Source organism: Cyprinus carpio, chromosome B18, assembly GCF_018340385.1.
Source record: "Cyprinus carpio isolate SPL01 chromosome B18, ASM1834038v1, whole genome shotgun sequence".
NCBI lineage: Eukaryota > Metazoa > Chordata > Actinopteri > Cypriniformes > Cyprinidae > Cyprinus > Cyprinus carpio.
The window spans coordinates 3,892,772-3,913,627 of NC_056614.1; the positions used below are offsets into that span (position 1 = coordinate 3,892,772).

The 20,856-nt window shown below is 36.9% G+C and overlaps 1 protein-coding gene across 11 annotated transcripts in view; it reads right to left on the bottom strand.

Moving 5' to 3' along the window:
* Nucleotides 1-538: 538 nt before the first annotated feature.
* kifc3 (kinesin family member C3) overlaps nt 539-20,856 on the bottom strand; it is a 43,280-nt gene continuing 22,962 nt past the window's right edge. For 5 of the 11 annotated variants that reach the window (XM_042743516.1, XM_042743513.1, XM_042743517.1 and 2 more), the window contains 20 exons: nt 19,833-19,981; nt 16,914-17,121; nt 16,480-16,619; nt 16,146-16,211; nt 15,019-15,141; nt 14,613-14,894; nt 13,384-13,557; nt 11,553-11,700; nt 9,350-9,480; nt 9,161-9,272; nt 8,877-9,058; nt 8,666-8,770; nt 7,969-8,099; nt 7,075-7,198; nt 6,125-6,254; nt 5,818-6,047; nt 4,757-4,909; nt 3,911-4,037; nt 3,669-3,715; nt 539-1,434 (listed from right to left, as the gene is read on the bottom strand). In XM_042743516.1, coding sequence (XP_042599450.1) covers nt 1,426-1,434; nt 3,669-3,715; nt 3,911-4,037; nt 4,757-4,909; nt 5,818-6,047; nt 6,125-6,254; nt 7,075-7,198; nt 7,969-8,099; nt 8,666-8,770; nt 8,877-9,058; nt 9,161-9,272; nt 9,350-9,480; nt 11,553-11,700; nt 13,384-13,557; nt 14,613-14,894; nt 15,019-15,141; nt 16,146-16,211; nt 16,480-16,619; nt 16,914-17,121; nt 19,833-19,981 — 2,771 coding nt within the window. In that variant the 3' untranslated portion in view covers nt 539-1,425. Of the gene's footprint in view, nt 1,435-3,668; nt 3,716-3,910; nt 4,038-4,756; nt 4,910-5,817; nt 6,048-6,124; nt 6,255-7,074; nt 7,199-7,968; nt 8,100-8,665; nt 8,771-8,876; nt 9,059-9,160; nt 9,273-9,349; nt 9,481-11,552; nt 11,701-13,383; nt 13,558-14,612; nt 14,895-15,018; nt 15,142-16,145; nt 16,212-16,479; nt 16,620-16,913; nt 17,122-19,832; nt 19,982-20,253; nt 20,315-20,856 lie in introns of those variants that run through there. The other 6 variants (XM_042743524.1, XM_042743515.1, XM_042743518.1 and 3 more) reach the window with 3 other exon arrangements.

The following is a 20,856-nucleotide window of genomic DNA, read 5'->3' on the forward strand; positions in this document are numbered from 1 at the left end:
ACATAAATACATATGTGTACTTTTGAAAAGTTTATTTGCAAAAACAGATAACTGTTTTTATTAATTTCTAAATCATGTTTTTTTTTTTTTTAACGTTTTTATTGTTTTGTGTTAGTTAGCTGTATTTTTAAGATATTATTTAATCAAAACAACCCAACTGCAGTTTGATATTAATTGGAATGTAGGATAAAAAAACATGACTTCTGAACATTTTTAAAAATATAGATTTATAGAATATAAATCACATACAAACTGTACACACATCAGAAATTGTGTATATTTTTCAGTGCACAAACTCAAAAAAAGTTGTATGAAATTGCTGATCAGTAAGACTCCTTATAGCCAATAATTAACAAAAAATTGTGTGTATATATATATATATACACACACACACACACACACACATACATATATATATATATATAAAATGTATGATGTTAAACAATATATAATAATAAATGACGTTTAAAAAAGCAACACCTTACTTTCAATAAACTAACAACTATTAATTTTATATAAGCAAAAAAGTACACTGGAATAATTTCTCCCAAAGTTTGGTTTGGAGCATTTATTAAAAACCGTGTACAAAAACAAAACTGCATACAAATGTACACCAATGTGAATACAAGCAAGCAAGACCCCAGAAACCGTTCCAGGTCACATGGAATGCATCTCTATATACAGATCTAATCCTCGTTCTGTTTAGCAAACACTGAACACCGTCATGGTTTGACTTCACTGCACAAAAACTGTTAATGATTGTCCTAAAATGAATGAGCGCTGAATGCATGCATGGATCAGGAAGACGGTCCGGGCTTTCAACGGCCTTCAAGTTTCTATATACAAAAACACAAAATGCTACTGAGATTTGAACATTTGCATTATTTCTTATTGCCACTATGAAACACAGAACTGTTCAAAGCTTATAGGGTGTGAAATTTACTTGTTCTTGCAGAAAAAAAAAGAGAAAGAAAAGCACGATCTCTTTAAGATCAAGGAATAAAAATTAAAATCTTGCTCAGACACACGAATATATACATACACGTACATTCAAGCATCTAGAAATCAAATCGCATTTATGTAACATCAACATTACAAATGACAGCTTAGGCTAGACTAAAGTGCGTTATTGCCCAGAAATACTTTGCCATATCAGAAGGGTCTTCTCATCCTGAGGCAGCAGGTGTTGTTGAGAGGTCAGCGGGAGTGTTGATCGTTTTCAATCACGTAAAATTACATTAGTCGTTCCGATCAGAAGGAACGTCGCTTCAGTCATTATAGTTCCCAACATCAACCCTGACTTGCCGGTTAAGCTCCTCCCCTGCAGCAAGCAAGGTCTTTCATTGGTTCGTTCAAGAAAGGAGCTGACTGCTCGAGAGGTTTGGAGGATGGACCCTCTTTGAGGTGTTCCTCACGCAGTCAACTTCATTCGTCCTATAAACGAAGAGAAAAGTGTGATAAATGCACAATCATGACTAATTCATGAAGCTTTTCCAGTTTACAGGAAGTGCTGGACTTGAAGCATGTTGTTGCAATGGAAACCACACAACAGAGCAACAACAGAAGAAGAATCCTTCATTTAGATTTCACTTACTATCTTACTGCAACTTCTGCAAACTATTTTTAACTATATTTCCAAGTCTAGAAAGTAGACGGTTCAGAGGGGGGTTAGTTACTCATTTTGTTACTCATTCCTCACAAGAAACAATCGCTCTGCTGAGAAACCAAGTAAGTTGCATACATGGGTGACATTTTAAGGCATCATAGACAGATCATTTCTACACAAACACAACCTAATTATGCCGGCAGATAAAATAACACGTTTTGGCCAAATTTTAAAGGCAGCTTCACATGTAGCCTTTACAGAGGATCTAAGATTGCCGTTCACACCAAGATGAACATTCGGTGCAATGAACATTGTTTGAATTAATTACTGTTAATGTATCCATTCAGACAAGGGCATGCAGTCACTGCAACTTTTTTTTTTTTTTTTTTTACAACAGTGATGTATTCTAATCTCTTTTCTATTGCATTGAAAATAAAACTGGCCAACCAATAAGATTTGGGGTTTTGCTCACTTGAACAGAGCCGATGTTGTTAGAGAAAATGAAAACTGTTGGCGCTAATAAACACATACATGTATTTTGCTAAGCGACAGTGTATAGCAGAGGAAGAATCCGGAACCAAACTCTGTTATGTTAACTGCTGTATTTCTACTGTCCTATAAACGCCACCTACTGTCAGAGAGTGAAACTGCATTGGTCTGAAAACAAAAATCACAAGCGAAAAGCTGACTGAATTTTCATCTTGAACATTCATGTTGGTGTGAACAGGAATATGTTAGCATCATGCTAACAATAAAATTAATTAAAAGTCAAGTCTGCGATCCTTCTAAATCAGTCACTTGTGAGCTTCCGTGTCCTTTTCAAACATGAATGTTTGAATCATAGAATTCAACTGCACAATTCATTTTATGTTTACACTGAATGTAGATAATTACATACATTTTGTGAGAAAATACTGGTAAATCTCACCTCACGGTAAGAGTTCTGAAAAGTTTCCACATACGCAAATGGAACTTGCTCTAGTATTACTCTCCATTGAAAATGAATAACTTCCAGTCTCGCTTGATGTTTTGTAGTAGAAAAGCAGCTTTATTGTCTTTTTTCATGCTGCACTGCATAGCTCACATCCGGTACAGACACTGTGCAAGAGGCACCCTTAGGACTGGTCTTTTTTTTTTAATGCTATTTAAGCATAAGAAACAACATTGATGGGGCAGTTCAGTTTTGTTGCTGATTTGAAATATTTAAATTTGAGTGTGGCAAGCAGTTTTGGGGATTTCAGGATTCCTTCATTTAAGTAGAAAGACTTTGCTCTTGGATACCCAAGAGGCATTGCAAATATGGCTGCAGAGTGAACTGACTTTCCTTAAAAGGGCAGTGTCTCTGGTCACATGACCAAAAGTGCAAATCCTACTGGCTGGCCAGTTTTCTTCGCAGTGTGATGGAAAAAGTGATTATAACATCTCACAGTGAAAAATGTTGTTTATATTAGTCTGAACAGATGCATTAACAGTAGTTCGTTCATATTATTCTTTATTGCACTGAATTTGTCGTCTTGTATTAGAAAATAGCTCACTAGATTTTAGAACAGAGTTACTGTAATCAGTATTGAACTCATTTACCCTCACATGATAACAATGAAATCACATTTGTCACAAAAATAAACATTATTCCGTCACCACCACAGTGCAGCCCAGCCAATCAAAAGCAGAGCTGTAGGTGAAGACATAAAACAACTAAATTACTTTCACCATTCACTCACTCTCTCACACACACTTAACACAGACAAACAGTGAATACAGTGCACAGTTGCAAAAATCACAAGACAACGGATATAAATCAATTGGACAAATACAGTAAGCTTGTACAAGGCCAAACAAAACTAAAAAGACACAACAACAAAACAGCAGCTGATCTCAATTCACACACACACACACACACACACACACACACACACACACACACACACACACGCTCACACACAAAGCTTCCTGGGGTTAAAGGCTGTGTTAGATGGGTGGGCGTTGACGAGGTGACATGTGGGGCACCATGCCATGCTGAGCGGTTCATGCCAAGCGACCAACCACATAAAACCCCACCTACCTGCCCACCGTCCCCAACCAATGGGCTGCTTCTGTCTACCTGTCTATCTGGAAACCAACCAATTACAGTGTCACAATGCAAAGAACAGACGTCCCCTTCACATAGCGTGACCTCTACTCAATGCACTGTCAGATGCTATGATTATCAAGGCTGTGATTATGAGATTAAGGTATTATTATATCAGATTATACACAGAGTCTTATATAAGCAGGTATTTCTGCGTCATGTGACCGTCTGCTCACCTGTGGACAGCTGACTGTGGGACCTCCGCCGGGTTGTGGGGGTTTTAGAGTTGGAGGAGAGGGTTGAACCTGCGCTGCTGGCCCTTGAGATGGGGAGCGGCACAGGGGTCACGGGAGGAGAGTCCAGCTACGTGAGAAAAAGATTTTGAAAATTGTCCTGCATTTATAGAACCCTATAAAAAAAAATTTTCCCCCAATTTTTTTTTTTTTCTTTTTCGTAATACAATTTATTAAAAGTTTAGAATCAAATTTATTTTATTTTCCCCAAATTCCATTTTATTTCTCCCAAATTATGTGTTTTCCATTCAATTTTAATAATTAATCTGCAATAATCAAAAAGCACGTCTAATTAATTTAAATCATGCAACATCAAATTTTACAATTTAGCAACACGTTAACAAAAATACATATTAGGTGGTTTAATTAATAACTTAATTAACTTTTAATAAACAGAAAGCATGTCTAATAAACTAAATTCTGGATTTATAATATATGATACACAATTATAATAAAAAACAGCATAAAACAGTATTATAAAACTATTAAAATATGACATTTAATTGATTAATCTTTTAAAATGTAAATTAAATAGCAAAAAAATATACAATTTGTTGTTTACTTTTATCACAAGGCCCTACATTTGTCACTTATTTAGACAATAAAATATTGGGTTCAAATTTGTGTTGTCTATTACATTTTCCAAAGTAATTTCTTTCATTTTAAAACATGAACAGGAGCTGAGGAAAATGAATGATGAGTGTATTACTGAATGAGGCCACTGCAGTCTAAAAGATATTATTGATCTTAGACATGCACAATGAGGATGCGTGTGTTTGTGATGTGTACCTCCACGCTGTCATGAGTCGGAGAGGAGGATGTTGAGGAGGTCTCTGCTTGGCGGCGTGAGGAAGACGAGGGCCCGATCTCAACAGACCGGACACGCTGAGCGAACTTCAGAGAGCAAACCGACTCACTGACGTTACTCTCCAGAGGAGACACCTGAGATACAGACAGAAGAATCTCAGAGTTGTGAGAAACAGCATCAGAGGGAATATTGAACTGAAAACAAAACTAACATGATGTAGGTAGAAAATTCTGTAAACTTGTGATGGGAATCATAAGGAATTTAGGTACTGTCTTTTTTTTTTTAAATTTAAGTAATCAGTGATTCTGAAAAAAAGCATTCACGTCCTTGTAATTACAACTTGTAAAATTTTCCAAGTGATCAAGACCTTGAGGTGTTATGTGGAAACACTGAAAATGGCAGTGAAAAACACAATTCAGCAGTACTCAACTGTATTTCTGTTCAATAAAACCTATATTTGGTTACAGTAAATGCCTTATAATACAAAATTAAGACATACATTAGACCCACTATACAGTTTAATGTAGCGAACACAGAATTTAAATACTAATGTCCCACTAAAAAAATATATAAATTTATGAATTAAAGCATTTGCATGACTGTTACTTGTTGTATTGTGGTTTTGTCTACTGATTGCTCAAAAGAAATAGCTTCATTCTGGAGTTAACAGTGTTACCATAGAAACACAGAATTCTGGGTAGAACATCCCAGATTGTCATCTAGTAATTATGGTAATAATGGCATGTCATGAACGCGGCAATTGTTAAATTGTGCATAAAATGACCAGGCACATTTATTGGGAAATTAAATATGTTTTGATTTCATTTAACCACAACAAAGTTCTTTAGCATAAGAGGTGATTTCTGTGGCGATTAGCATAAAACAACAGGAGAGCTTAAAATACCTGGTCTGCTCGTGCTGTACCAAGTACAGTCTTTATCCCTAAATCCATTCTTATCCACTCAAAATGTGTGGAGGTTTAAAGTAAGCCTCTCTCCATTACAACCCTGCTGACCCAGTGATCCAGAGAGCGCACACACACCTGCACCATCATGAGGGTCTTGCTGTCGCCGCTGAGCGAGTCCTGCAGCAGGTACGTGAGACGCGAGTTCCTGAAGGGCACGTGCGAGTGTTTGGAGCGCAGGGCGTTGATGACGTCGCCCAGCGCAGACAGTGATTTGTTGATACACTGAGCCTCACGCAGACGGCTGCCCTCGGCGCCAGATTTGGCAATCCGCTCGGAACCAGCCAGATCCACCAGATTGAGCTTACCTGCAAAAATGAGGACAAAAAGTGAAGGTTTCATATCTGCATTTGAATGATTTACTTTTTAAAAGAACATTGTGTACCTGAGGTGCGGTGGCCCGTGGAAGAGTTGAAACCTGCCACTGTGACAATGAGGAGGGCATGAGAGCGAGAGCTGTGCTCGTTTAGATTGGTGCACGCTGTCGCCCTGTTCATGTGACCCAGGTCAAACACCTGCAGGGTCAAAGGTCAGCAATTACAAACAATGAATTAAACTAAAATGGGTTGATGCTCATCTATATGACAGACCTGGCAGCAGAACACTGATTATTGAACACATCTGAACTAAATAACTTCAAAAATGTCACTATTTCACAGTGTCTGTGTTACACTATAATCGTCCTTGTTATACTATAGTAATAACAGTAAATTATGCATAATTACAAGCAACTAACCATAATCCCATAGTAAGTACATGTTGCTAATTAATATTACTCAGTATTTAATTGTATAATTATACTGTAACAAGGACACCATAACCCTGTAATATCTGGAATAATAACAAAAATATATATATTTTTTAAAATGTTTAAAGGAAACACTTTCTCAAAAGCTTGATGTATCATGTTTGATACTCACGTTTTAACATGATTTTTGATAGTAAAAAACAAAGTTATACTTACTATACATTTACTTTACAAAAATCTTTAAGCCTGAATTTAAACATACTAAAATGCCTTTTGTTCACTAAAACATTCCTATGAAAGGAATATAGTAGATTGTGTACAAAAGACGTTTTGATAATTTAGAGGCCTTAGAAATTTGCATATCCAATATGACAACATTTAAAATAAAGACCAAATGTTTTATTATATGAAGTAGTAAAAATTTACTTTTTCCACAGTTTTCAGAGCAAGACAAACTGATCTGCTTTTTCCATTAAAATCTAATCTAAGGTGGTGATATTCATTCATTTGTGAAGTTCATGAAGCTGGCTCTAAAGTGTGAAGTGATGACAGCTAGCATAACTCTGGTTGGATGCTGTGAGCTTCACCTTGTTAATGTCCTCCACGCTCTCCACGGTGAACTCTGTGAGTCCTGGCACGTACAGCTGTCCACTGCCGTCTGGACACATCTTTATATCCAGCTTCTCATTGGGATTGTCACCCAACAGGTTCCTGTTGGCATCGGATAAAGACAAATGAATTCATTTTATCTGTTGCTATTAAGGAATTCAATTCAATGCAAGTTTATTTGTAGAGCGCTTTTTACTATACAAATCATTGCAAAGCAACTTTACAGAAAGTTAAGTTTCTACAATATTTAGTAGTAGCTTATCAGTGATGACTGTCAGTTTATGTGCATACAGCAGAAATGTTCAGAAAAATCAATAAAAGACGTAAACAAACAGACGATTAACACTATTAACAGCAATTATGCAATCAAACTTATAGCAAAATGTGGTAGTTCTGTATGTTGTCTCTGGGTTAGCATCATCTGAGGAACTCTGAGGGGTTGGCATGTGGAAAACTTAAAGTTAACATTTCGCAGGCAAGCTAAATCAGAACCTATGCACATCTGTTTGAGTGACACGACACGACAGGAGGCAGGACAGGAAAAGTGAGGGACAGGGTGAGTGAATAGACAGCAGGGGGAAATGCGTGACGTGATCTGTTTGTGTCTTGCAGAAGGCCCGAGAGATTTGAAATCTAATCTGTTTTTACATAACTGCTGACCGGCAGAATCTGTGGCAGGTTACACACACTTCACTGTGAACACACTGGGACAATTATATAAAGGAGTGCTAAATATGGTGCAGTGATGAGCACATCACACTGAAACAAGCTCCTGTAGAGCATTTGATAATCCTCATCATCATCATCATCATCATCATCATCTCTCCCGCCTGCGGTCACCGTGCAGCTCTACTTGTGTCTGTTTTTCTCACCGAAGGGTCTCATTGTAGATTTCCACCATGCTGACGGTGATCTTATAGTCCCAGTCAGGCTTTTTCTCCAACACTTCAGAGAAGAGCAGCCGCAGAGCACGCTGGTTAATGCCAGGGTCTTCAGGGACACCCTGCATGAAACACAGAGACATGAGAGACTGACACGAAAATTACATAACCAACATGATATGACTTATAATCAATAAATGTTTTTAAGTAAATAAAATTGGTTTAAATGCAAGTAACACAACATAATGTTTAACAGTATGAATAATTGATATTCACTGAGATTTAAAAATAAAAAGATTAGATTTAGAATAATGAAAAGTACTGTTACAGTGTTAAAATGAATAAAATATGGTTTTAATATAATATAATTTTTTTTTATATAAAGCAGGATAAATGACAATACAACAAAAACCTCTAAATATTAAATTATTCTATTAATTTATATAAATAATATGATTAAATATTAATTAACATGTACAAACATGCACAATATAAATAGTTTAAATATATTTTATAATATTAAATTATATAAATATGAATTAAATTAGTAAGTACATGTAATGCATAACAAATGATACCTATATTTTGATTAAAAAATGTTGCCCCAGTGCAAAAAAATCTAAGGTCTTAATGGGCTTGGTTTTCTTTTAGGACAACATAGGGTGATATTTGGGAGCATGTGATATACCTCCATAGTATAGGTCTTTCCAGAGCCAGTCTGCCCATAGGCAAATATGCATACGTTAAAGCCATCAATACAGGAAGTGACCAGAGACTGCACTTCCTGGAACACCTGTCCAATCACAAGAAAGTGTATAATAACTGATATAATAAAGACTGTGATATAATATCTGACATAGGAAATACAACCATATTTGAAAACTAGTTCAGGCACTAACCTCCCCCTGAGTGGCCTGAGTGGGAAAGACTTTGTCAAGTTCAAAGGTCATGAGCTTGCCCTTATTAGACAAGTAGAGAACAGCATCATCATCAGGGTCAAAGGTCACTATGTTTTTGGCATCAGCAGCATCTGTTTCTCCAGCACATACGGGACGTACTCGGCACAGCACACGAATGTTTCCTGAAAAACAAGATCTTTATAATTAGAATGTCTAATTTCATCGAATCAAACTACAAGATATGACTCGAACTACACAGTTCCCAGAGATCTCTGCGGTCTCACCTTTGAGGCGCACCAGTTCATTGTGGCATTTCTTCCTCAGGTTCATCTCCCGCTTGTATTTGCGCAGCAGCTCTTGGTTTGCACTGCTCACCTCTCCAATCACCTGACAGATCTGTAATCACAGACGGATACGACTGATGAGCTGCGGTCAGGCTGATGTGTCTGTGAGCTCGTATGCGCTGCTCTCACCTCCTGCTTTGCCTCGGTGATGGCTTTCTCCAGCATGTAAGGGAAGTCCTGCACCTGTCTCTTCAGACAGTTGTAATCACAGGTGAGGGTTCTCAGGGCCGGCTGCAGTGTCAAGAGGTTCATCCGCACACCTGTTGGACAGCAATCAAAAGAGAAATTATAAACTAATAAAATGAAAAAATTGCAAACATATAAACTGAAGCCTTTTTTAGAAACATAAATAGTTTGGAAACAATTTAGTATAGGGACCAATTCTCACTATTAATGAGTTAGTTCAGCCAAAAATGAAAATTAGGCTGTGTTTTACTCACCCCCGAGGCATCTTAGGTGTATTTGACTTTCTTCTTTCAGACAAATCCAGTCGGAGTTATATTAAAAAAATTCCTGCCTATTCCAAGCTCCATCATTGCAGTCAGCGGGTGTTACAGTGCTTCAGTCCAAAAGAAGTTAAATAAAAAGCATCCATCCATAAAAAAATTAACAAAGGCCTCCTGTAGTGAATCGATGCGTCACTTCTGAGTGGCACATGTGCAAAGCTGACCTCATACGTCATCCGCCTGGAACTGCTTCCATTTACAACAGTGAGCGCAAGCTACATTAAAGTGATTATGTTTTGAATATGGATATTTTTCTTACAAAAACTCATCGATTCGCCACAGGAGGCCTTTGTTCACCCCCTGGAGCAGTGAGAGACACTTTTTTTTTAATGGATGGGCGCTTTTTATTTAACTTCTTTTGGACTGAAGCATGCAACACCCGCTGACTGCAATGATGGAGCTTGGAATAGCCAGGACAATTTTTAATATAACTCCAACTGGATTTGTCTGAAAAATGAAAATCATATATACCTAGGATGTCTCGTGGGTGAGTAAAATGCAGCCTAATTTTCATTTTTTGGGTGAACTAACCCTGTAACTAGTTGCTTATTAGCATGCCTATTATTAACTTACTGGCGGTTTATTAGTGATTATAAAGCACATATTCTGCATCCCTAATTCTACACAAAACCTAAAATTAACAACTACCTTACTATTAATAAGCAGCAAATTAGAAGTTTATTGAGGCAAGTCATAGTTAATAGTTTGTTAATAGTGAGAATAGGACCTTAAAATAAAGTGTGACCAATTTGTTTTGTATTGTGACATTATTTTTTAATGATAATTCAGTAAATTTTTGTATTGTCAGATTTTTTTTTAAAATTACATTTCCAATATTCCCAATGTTGAGTCGCGTTAGGGTGAAGAATTCAGGTTTTTACCCAAATGAGCACACCTTTGGACTAAAAGCCCCGAGGAAGTTTTTTTCTCAGTGGTTACATAAGGCGCTCATATTCACAAAGGCATGGATTTTGACAAAAATAAAGAAATTGTCACTAAAAGATATATACAACAAAACAAAGGTCAAATTTTATCAAACCTTTCTAATGAAGTATAATTTGTCGAGATTTAAAAAAAGATCTATCTATCTATTTTTCTATCTATCTATCTATCTATCTATCTATCTATCTATCTATCTATCTATCTATCTATCTATCTATCTATCTATCTATCTATCTATCTATCTATAATTTGTGGCTTCACCTCATTAACAGGTAAAAGAAAAAAAGGCCAGTTTTTTTTTTAATTAGATTATTTAGTAAAAAAATAATATTACACTAATCCAGTTATACAATATTAAAATGAATAATAAATTATGGCATAATAACATAATTTTTATATAAAGCAATACAAAAGAGTACAAATAGCACTATGATATGCCAAACACTTCCTGGTTGTTTTACTTTATGGTGTCATTGTTTCAATTTAATTACACAAATAAGTATTGAGTAATATTAATTAACAACATGTACAATTATAGGATTTGGTTTATGGTTAATTGTTTGTAATTGTGCATAATTTTGTGTTATTACTATGTGAATATGTTTAACAAGAATACTAAAGGTGTTACCTTTTTTTTGCATCAAAGTAAGAATATGAATAAGTTCAAGTTCAAGTTCAAGTTCATTTATTCGTCTCCCTTGGGAGAAATTTGGTTTAGAGACAGGGTACTGCTGCATAGGCAGACATAAAACAAGAATATGAGAGGAAAACATGAAAATCCTAATGGGTTTTGTTTCGTTTAAGAACAATATAATTACTTAGGCCTATTTCTATTTTGACTTGAGGGTGTAACACGACCTGGAATCAAACACACATTGTCTCACCTGCTAGATTCTCGTGGACGGCCTTCATCTCGCTCTCTGCTCTGATGAAAGCTTCCTCGATCACTCTGTTCTTCTCCTCCTCCAGACTCTGCATCTCTGCCTCCAGCTGACCCTGAGCTCTTTCCATCTCACCCTCATACACCAGGATCTAACACACACACACACACACTCGCTCGCACACACACACACACACACACACACACACACAGACACACACACACACACACACACACACACACACACACACACACACACACACACACACACACACAGTACTGTCAACACACCTACCCCAAGGTCAACAAAATCCTGTGTCACTGAGCTGATAAGTTCTATGCAAATAACAAATGTTTTAAATGAGGAATTACATAAGGTAATATATTAAGGAGCTTTTACAATGACAGAGATTAAATCACCAACACACTGTATGATTTGCTGTTTGTAGTCAACTGTATCAAGATCACTGTCAGTGTAAACATCTTTCTACAATGTGTAAATTAATACTGATTTCACTGCTGCAATTGTTATGCATGCATCATCTACACAACCAGTCAAACATCTGATATCTGTGATATCATAAATCAGTGTTATATTGGTCATTATGCTTCCTAATATTTAAAAAAAAAACATCAGATGACCACTACTTTCCACCTTAATGCGAAATCACCACAATACAAATTTAACACATCACAGATGAGCACAGAGCTATCCTGAGTTCCACCTGATTTGAATAAAATAGCTTTACTTCTGACCAACATAACACAAACCCAGTCATGACTACTAACCAGAGTCATTAGTTAGACTGATCTAATGCACTTAGTTAAGTGAAAAAAAGATCTGTGGGTGGGTGGAGGGCTGTTGGTCACACATGGGAAGGGCATCTGGGGTCACGCACCATCAATACATTTGAAGTACACAACGGGGGTTACATTGACTATTTCACAGTAAGTTATATGGGATTACTACTGCAGGCAGAATAAAGTGTAACCCTCAAGGGAATGTGAGCTAGTTACTCTGCAAAGTTTCAGGGTTTCACAGGTCAAAAATGATCATGAGCCAACATGAATCTACATTTTTGAATGGCACTTAAAATGGGACAACGACACAGAAGCCTGCTCACAGTAAACCGCTTCTTATAATCATAGTTGGAATCTGACCCATGACACATTTTTGACCTTTGACCCCTGCAGAGTAATCTGGCCGACCTTGGAGAGCCTGTGGTTGACCTCAGTGTTACCCCCACCCACCGCCTTGGAGAGCAGGCCATAGAGACGGCCGCGGTCCGTCCTCAGCTGAAACGTAAGTGAAGAGAGAGAGCCGTTAACCTGCTCTGTCACAACACCGATATCAGAGAGCCCTGAAACTACAGCCTTGTGATTACCATAGACAGAATCGTGCAGTCCAGTCAGAAAACATGGAATTTACAGTATAATGTGGAATGTTGGATGAATAAATCAAAATTAGGGCTGAATAATCAATCAAATAATCTTAAAGACTGCTATGTAAATATGAAGTCTGCATGTTCTGGGTTGAATTCTGTGCGAATGAGTGGCACAGTTTCATCTACTAAACATACTGAATCATGTGTGATGCTTATGGAGTTAAATGAATTAAAATCCTGTCAATTTAAAAGCGAAACGCACAATTTGGGGAGGAAAATATGAAGGATTTCATAGGATTCTATTAAACTTACACCAAACCACTTGGCCTTTGAGAAGACATGAGATCAGATATCAACAGACCATCACAGACAGGGTCAGATCTGAGCAGCATTTGGCCACATGATAATTCAGACACTCAAAACAGCGCACACAGGAAGTGAGTGTGGTACCTGCTGGCGGAGCTGACTGCTGCTTCTCTGGGACTCATGCAGCTGCTGCTCCAGCTCTCTGAGGAGCTGCCTCTGAACACTCAGCTGCTCCTGCAGCGCCTGATTACGGCCCTGAGCCTCCATTAAAGCCTGCTTACACTGGGCCGACTCCACTTCAACCGTCTTGGTTACATACTGCAGGAAAATTAAATCACTTCAGTTAGGAGAAGTGCATCTTATGTTTGGTCAGAGGCAGAGAATTAGTATATTTGGTGCATTCCTAATAGCGAGTGCCCTGTGACTTCTCAGTATTTTTTATTGAAAATGTGAAGAGAGTATGCGTAGTCTGAAGTGATAATAGAGGTGACTACACAATATACTGCACACAAGGAAATAATGCCAGATACTATGTTTGCTATTCTGGAGCCAATTTGCGAATCTTCTCTTAATTAGAATAAATGTCTATTGCTTTATTTACACTACCAGTCAAAAATTTCCAATAATTAAGATTTTATATTTTTTAAAGATGTCTCTTTTGCTCAAAGCTATAATGATCAAAAACATAATAAAAATAGTAAACCACATTCAGTTATTTAAAGTTTGGCTGAGTGAGTTGGTGAGCATTACATATAGAGAAATTATTTATTTGGAAAAATCTGTATTAGACTCGTACCTTTTTGCATTATTTTTATTTATATAAAACAGTTTTTTAGGTTATCACTCACTGCTGTGATCTTTTGATTTAACTGCCTTATATTACTGTTTTTTTAGGAAGAATTGTTTTGAAAATATTTTTTTCTACTTTAAATTCGCTACACTATTAGTTTTTGCTTTATTTGAAAACTTAAATTTTAAAATTTGTAAACTAATTTAACAAAAATGCAAGGAAGACTAAACACATTTTCTGCAAAAAGTTTCTATAATAGAACTTCAAGATTGCATTTTCTTAAAACATTTCAAATATCTCAATATAAATGTCAATATTTTGAAGCCTGTATTCTTTGGGGGTCATATCTGTTAGCCGTATATGTCATTGGGATGTATCATTTAAGAAAAATAACCATTCCAATGCACAGTAAGAAAGAAACTACAGTAATCCGCGGCTCATGAGGAATAACAGTCATTTATATATTATAGGTTATGTTTCTTAAATGAAACATCCTCGATGACATCAGCAGCTGACAAATGCAACCTCCGGACAGAGCAGGCTTTAAAATGAGACGACTACTGCTTCATTAGCACACTCTCACCTTGACCTGTGGTGTCAGAGCAGCCTGGCGAGACAGAGCCTCCTCAGCATCACGAAGTCGAGAGGTCAGCTGCTCCTCGCTCTGGCTCCTGAGACATGACGCCTCTTCCAGCTGCTGCTGGAGCTCCTGTCTGCGCTGCGCCGCCTCCTCCAGCTGCTGCTGCAGCTGAACTACTGCACCCGTCCTCTCCTGCACCTGCTGCTCCAGCGCAGCCAGTCGCCGCTCCCGCTCGCGGCACTCCTCGTCCTTACGACACAGCTCTCCGCGCAGGGCCTCCACATCCTGGGACAGATGCAGACAGAGAGAGGAGCGTTACAGGACAGCTGTGAAACACTACAACATTTATACCTTCAAGTAACTATGATCTCAGTACAGAAACAACAGTGATTCATGGCTGTGTGAGTACCTGGCTGTGTGGGCAGTGGCCAGTAGAGCAGGTGGTCTGGGTCTGACTGGCCCTCAGCTCCTGTTTGAGCCGCTGGTTCTCACTCTCCAGCACCTCGAGCTGTTTCTCCAGATCTGTCGCCCCCTAGACACACACAAAAACATTAACTTAGCTAAATGAGGACTTACTATTGACTTCTAATAGTTTTGTATACTAACTATAATTACTATTGGCAAATTCTAACCCATAGTCTCTCCATTTCCCAGTAATCTTTATACTGGGGGGGAAAACATTAATAAAAAAATAAATAAAAATAAAGAGATTTTAAAGAATTTTCAATGTGTGAATATATTTGGATCAGTTAATATGACAGTTCATTACAGTAATGACACTCATAGTAAAAATATGTGCACTGCATATGAGTCATGTTTTTGAGAAATATCTTATGCTCACCAAGGACACATTTATTTGATCCAAAATACGGTAAAATTGTAAAATATTTCAAAGTAACTGTTTTCTATATGACCATATTTTAAAATGTAATTTATTTCTGAAACATTTTATGATCAATGTTGAAAACAGATTTTGCTGCTTAACATTTTTGTGGAAACAATCGATTTTTTTCAGGATTCTTTAAGGAATAGAAAGTTAAAAAAACAGCATTTATTTGAAATAGAAATCTTTTGTAACATTAAAAATGTCTCTGTCACATTTGAGCAATTTAATGCATCCTTGTCTTTTTTTTCTTTAAATGTGAAAGTAATTTTTCGAACGATTGAGTAACTTAACAGTTCTTTTTATTTAATGCATTAAATAAATGTAAATTATTTTTCCAAAATAGGGTGAGGTTTTATTATATTTAGCTTTCTTTGGGGGACAAAGTTGTAAAGTACAGTTAAGTACACTTCAGTGCCAATTGTAAATCTTCCAGGGCTGAAGGCATACATTCTTCTGCTATCAACAAAACAAAACTAGATCACCAGGTTAACACTCCCTCCCCTCCCATCATAAAACTAAATCATGTCAGGTCAGGTTTTATTAAACAATAGAAATGTGGTTCACACAAGTGTGGTGTCTTTAGCCCACCAGGATCAGGTGATTCATACAATGGCACTGAGTGTGCCCCGTCCCTAATAATTCAGTCTCACCAGCTCAGAGCGCAGTCTCTCCACCTCCTGCGTCTGATCCACTAGTTTCTCCTCCAGCTCCTTGACCTACAAAACCACAAACCAACAGCATTATTCAGACAAATCCCTTTACAAAAATGAGTCAGTAAGTTTCATGCATCCACCCTCATGATGTATCGATCTATTTTAATCTAACCAGACAGAAACAATGAGTATCAATGCATAAAAGGTCACAATACATGGTGGCTGAGGAATGTAAATGATCTGGTGGTGCTCTTGTGAGTCTGGCTGGAAAACTGAGCTCTATTCTCTCTCTGTGTGTGTGTGTGTGTGGGGCTGTTTGTGTTTAATGTACCTGTGTGCGCAGCCCTGTAATGAGAGTGAGTTGTTCTCCCTCGTCTTTTTGCAGTTGCTCCTGTGAGTGAACTTTACTCACATGTACAGCACTGGGAAAATCCACAGGCCTCTGTGTCAAAACACTAGAGCTCCTCACACCTACACACACACACACAAACACACACACACACTTTATGACAAGCAAGCAGCTTTTTCTAATTTTAGGTCACAAGATATGTAATAAATATATTTATTAAAATTTTATTTATAAACAAAGAAAAATATTAAGAAATATAAATTGTATAATTAAAATAAAATATTTATATTAATAATGTTTGTAATTATGTTTCGTTTCTACAGTCTGAAAAGCAAGTCCAACATGCTTTTTTTTAAAGAAAAAAAAAATTACTCAACCTACTTATATCTCATATCAGGACTCTCTCTCTCTCTCTCCTGTAGGTGACACAGCTTGGTTGAGCTGGCTGTCCTGCAGTCTGAGCTGCTCTTGAGGTTCTTGGTTAATGGACGAATGTTCCTCGTTCTGGTGGATGTCTTGGTTGAGCTGGTGGTCGTGTGTCTGCAGTCGCTGTAGCAGGAGTCTTTTTGTGGCGTCTTCGCTGCGCAAACGTGCCTGGAACTCACAAACTCTCTCCTGCAGCGTCTGCACAAACACACAAGAAACCATGAATGCCAGCCAGCCCTGCTAAAGAACCTTACACAACCTCAACTATGAGGGAAAAACTACAAACGTTTAAAGAGGAAAGGGGCAGGTCAAACATGGGTTGATTTTTTTTTTTTTCTTAGAAGTGCTCATGCAAAAAAAAAAAAAACAATTAATAAAAAGCATCATTTACTCCTTTTTGTATCACTTTATGATTTAGCAGTAACACAAAGAACAGCCAGGACATGTGTGATCAACAGAAAAAAAGAAAATCATACAGTTTGGAATGAGAGTAAATGAAGACAAAATTAAACTATTCCTTCAACTTCACAAGAAAGCTTGATGGGCAGGTGACTATTCCTACTGGCACAAACTACCTTGGATACCCAGATGACTACAAAACCTCTAATAGAGACATTTAAGCAAACAGGGTGGATCTATGAACATAAGAGACTTTACTGCAGTACAGTGTGCTTTGTAAAGATGACGTCAGAACAACGCAAAGTAGCTCACAGCTAAGCACAAAGAAAGAATCAGAGGGAATTACGTAGGCAGACGTCCAGGAACAGGACAAAGTAACCTTCTGTGCAGGTGAAATGGTGAGAAGGCAGCACAGAGACACACAAATGAAGAAAAAGGAGAGTAGAAAAGCATGAAAACAAAAAGATCAGTGGTGTGTCAATTATGGACAAATTCTGAAACAGCAAATCAAACAAAATAACTGGACCTCGAATATCAGGAAAAATGTGCACATACCAACTCATTGAGATGAAGCTATAATTGAAGATTTAATGTCTTAAAATCCTTAGACTGGAAATCAATGCACCTTCACAGATAACACTGCCTGGTCAACACAGATAGATCTAGAGCAGCACGTACACAAAACTATCCCATGTCTAAACTATTGTTTGTATTGAGAAGAGCCATCAATGCACTGAAAAGCTGCGGCTGGGACACACCACACATGTGATCTCCAGCCAATCGGATCTCTCCTGTGCTCACGGTATGTTGAAAAGACTGAAAACTCCAGCGCACTCAAATCTCCCTCCAGATCGTCTTTTTCAGAGATGTTTATCCACCCTTGGAGATCAAAGAGAGGAGGACTGCACTCCTAATGCTTCACTAAATAACAGTGGATCATGTTATGTAACTCCAGCCATATCTAGGGACCAGGGGCTGGTTTCACCAGCTGTGCGCAACTTAGCCTAGTTTTGACGTAAAGGAGCACTAAGTTTCAACTAATGCATTTACACAAGCCTCGACCAAGAGTAATGGTTGGAATAAAACAATAAACTCTTCACTTGACAAACTTCAATGTTTACACTTGTTTATAAATTACTTTGTTAGTAACTCTTCAATGTGAATCCAATCCTAGCAGTAGGGCTGTCAAAAAATAAATAAAAATAAATATAAATATTTCAAATTTCGAATATTTCAACATTCGAATGCAAAAACGCTGCATTCAAATTTTAGGTGTGCGTTAAGGAGGCACTTATCAGTGGCGCAAGAGATGCGATGACAATGTAAGAGTCATTGCATTTTAAAGGGATACTCCACCCATAACAGTGTCAAGGTCCAAAAAAGGTATGAAAGCTGTCGTCAGAATACTCCATCTGCCATCAGACGTGCAATCTGGGTTATATGAAGCGACGGGAACACTTTTTGTAAGCGAAGAAAGCAAAAATAATGACTTTATTCAACAATTCCTTTGTCAACAGTCTCCTCTGTGTCTCTCCATATCACCGTATGCTGTATATGCTCTTCTGTATCAGCCGCGCCACAAGGATGCGCTGTTTTTTCAAATCAAAGCTAAGTACATGTAGAAACAGCACATCCTTGTGGTGAGGCTGATACAGAACTCTGAATATTTTTCCCCCAGCCCTGCAACTCCTGTTTTTAAATGCAAAATGTACACTGTGTGATTGGCTTTCAGCCCTTTGTATTAAACTATGAATACATACATGGATGCTGTTTTATTTATAGTTGTTTATGCAACTTAATTATAATTGGTTTAAAAACATTATTTTAAACATTATGCACTTTTTTCACAGATAGTCATGTTATCTTATGCTCGATGCACCCTCTTGTGGCCTCAGGAGAAACGCCAAAAGCTTTTCTTTACCCTAACTGAAATTATGCATTTTAAATTCAAATACAATTCGAATTTTGATAACATTTAAGGACAAAATTCTAATTTAATTTTTCAGCCATTTTGACAGCCCTGCTAAGCAGCGATCCTATGTGTGCATTTCTTTTATTTTTATTTAGCCTTTATTTTGGCAGTTCTTTTTAGCATTGATATTTTTTGTGCATCCTTGTGTTTAAATCTCAAATTAATACATTTAAAAAATATATAATTTATTCCTGTGATGGCAAATCTTCAGTGTGGATGCATTTTTTAGGATTCTTTGATGAATAGAAAGTAAAAAAAGAAAAAAAAGGGAAAAAAAAGGCATTTATTTGGAATAAAAAATATTTTAACATTATATAGGTCTTTACTTTCACTTTTGATCATATTAATGCATACTTGCTAAATAAAAGTATATAAAAAAAAAAAACCTTGTAAATATTTTACTATACATAATCTGAAAATAATGTGTTGCAGTAAATCCCTAAACCCAGTTATAAGCAGTTGTAACAGTGATGCTTCCCTTAATAATTGTAATATTAATTGCCCAGGTTAATACTAGAGTAGTATTATAGGGTCACACCTGTATGAGCAGCTGCTGCTGTTCTGAGGTGGCTGTTTCAGAGAGGTCAGAGGTCAAACAGTGGCGCTGAAGGACAGAGTTGGGCAACGAGAGGAAGGAGCTCTCCTCCTCACCATCACTCATTAGGATATCCAGGGAACTCGCTGAAACTACAAAAAATTAAAATAGAAAAAATATTGTCAATTATTAATATTATCAAAATGGACTTAAAAACTAAAGTTGAAGCACTAGATAATAAAAAACTTAAAACTAAAACTGAAGTAAAACAATACAAATGAAACAAATAGTAACATTAAAAAAAAAAAAAAAAAAAAACTGTAAAAATGACAAAAGCACAAAATTACTAAAATGTTACTAGACTAAAAATAAAAGCTAATTCAAAATATTATTAATTCTGTTATAGTATAGAAATAATACTGACCCACAATGGCTTTGCGAGGGAAACAGACTGACTCAAAATTATTTGTTCACTTGCTGGACATCTCATGAGCAAATCTAGAGCCAATGTCAAGATCTTCAGTTAATAATGGCTTCAATTTTAGTCTGTTTCTCACATGAAACCACTGTACAATTTCAGAAGATTTGAAATATCTTCGCTTTTCAAAAAGGTCTGGATCGATTTGTGTTTCTGACCGCTCTCTCACTGAATCATCTAAAGCAGCTTCGAAACACTTAAGAACGCAGAAAGTGGATATTCACAAAAGGCTTCTTTTTGAGAGGTGTTTTTCTACCTTTTTCCCCCCTCACATGCACTAGATGGACGTATTTGTCCATTTCATAGATTGGTGCTATTTTTATTTTTTAAAACCTGTCTGGACACTCCTTCGTTCTGCTCAGGTGCACTGCTGCTCTCACTGATTGGTCCAAAAATGGGGTTATAGAAATGCGTAATATTTACATGAATGCTAAACAAACTATTTATTTTATTTTTTTCAGAATTTAATTAACATGAGCATACATTCACCTTTTTAACCTTTTGGTTAAAAAAAAAAAAAGCAGGCACCCCTGGTGTTACAGACATTTT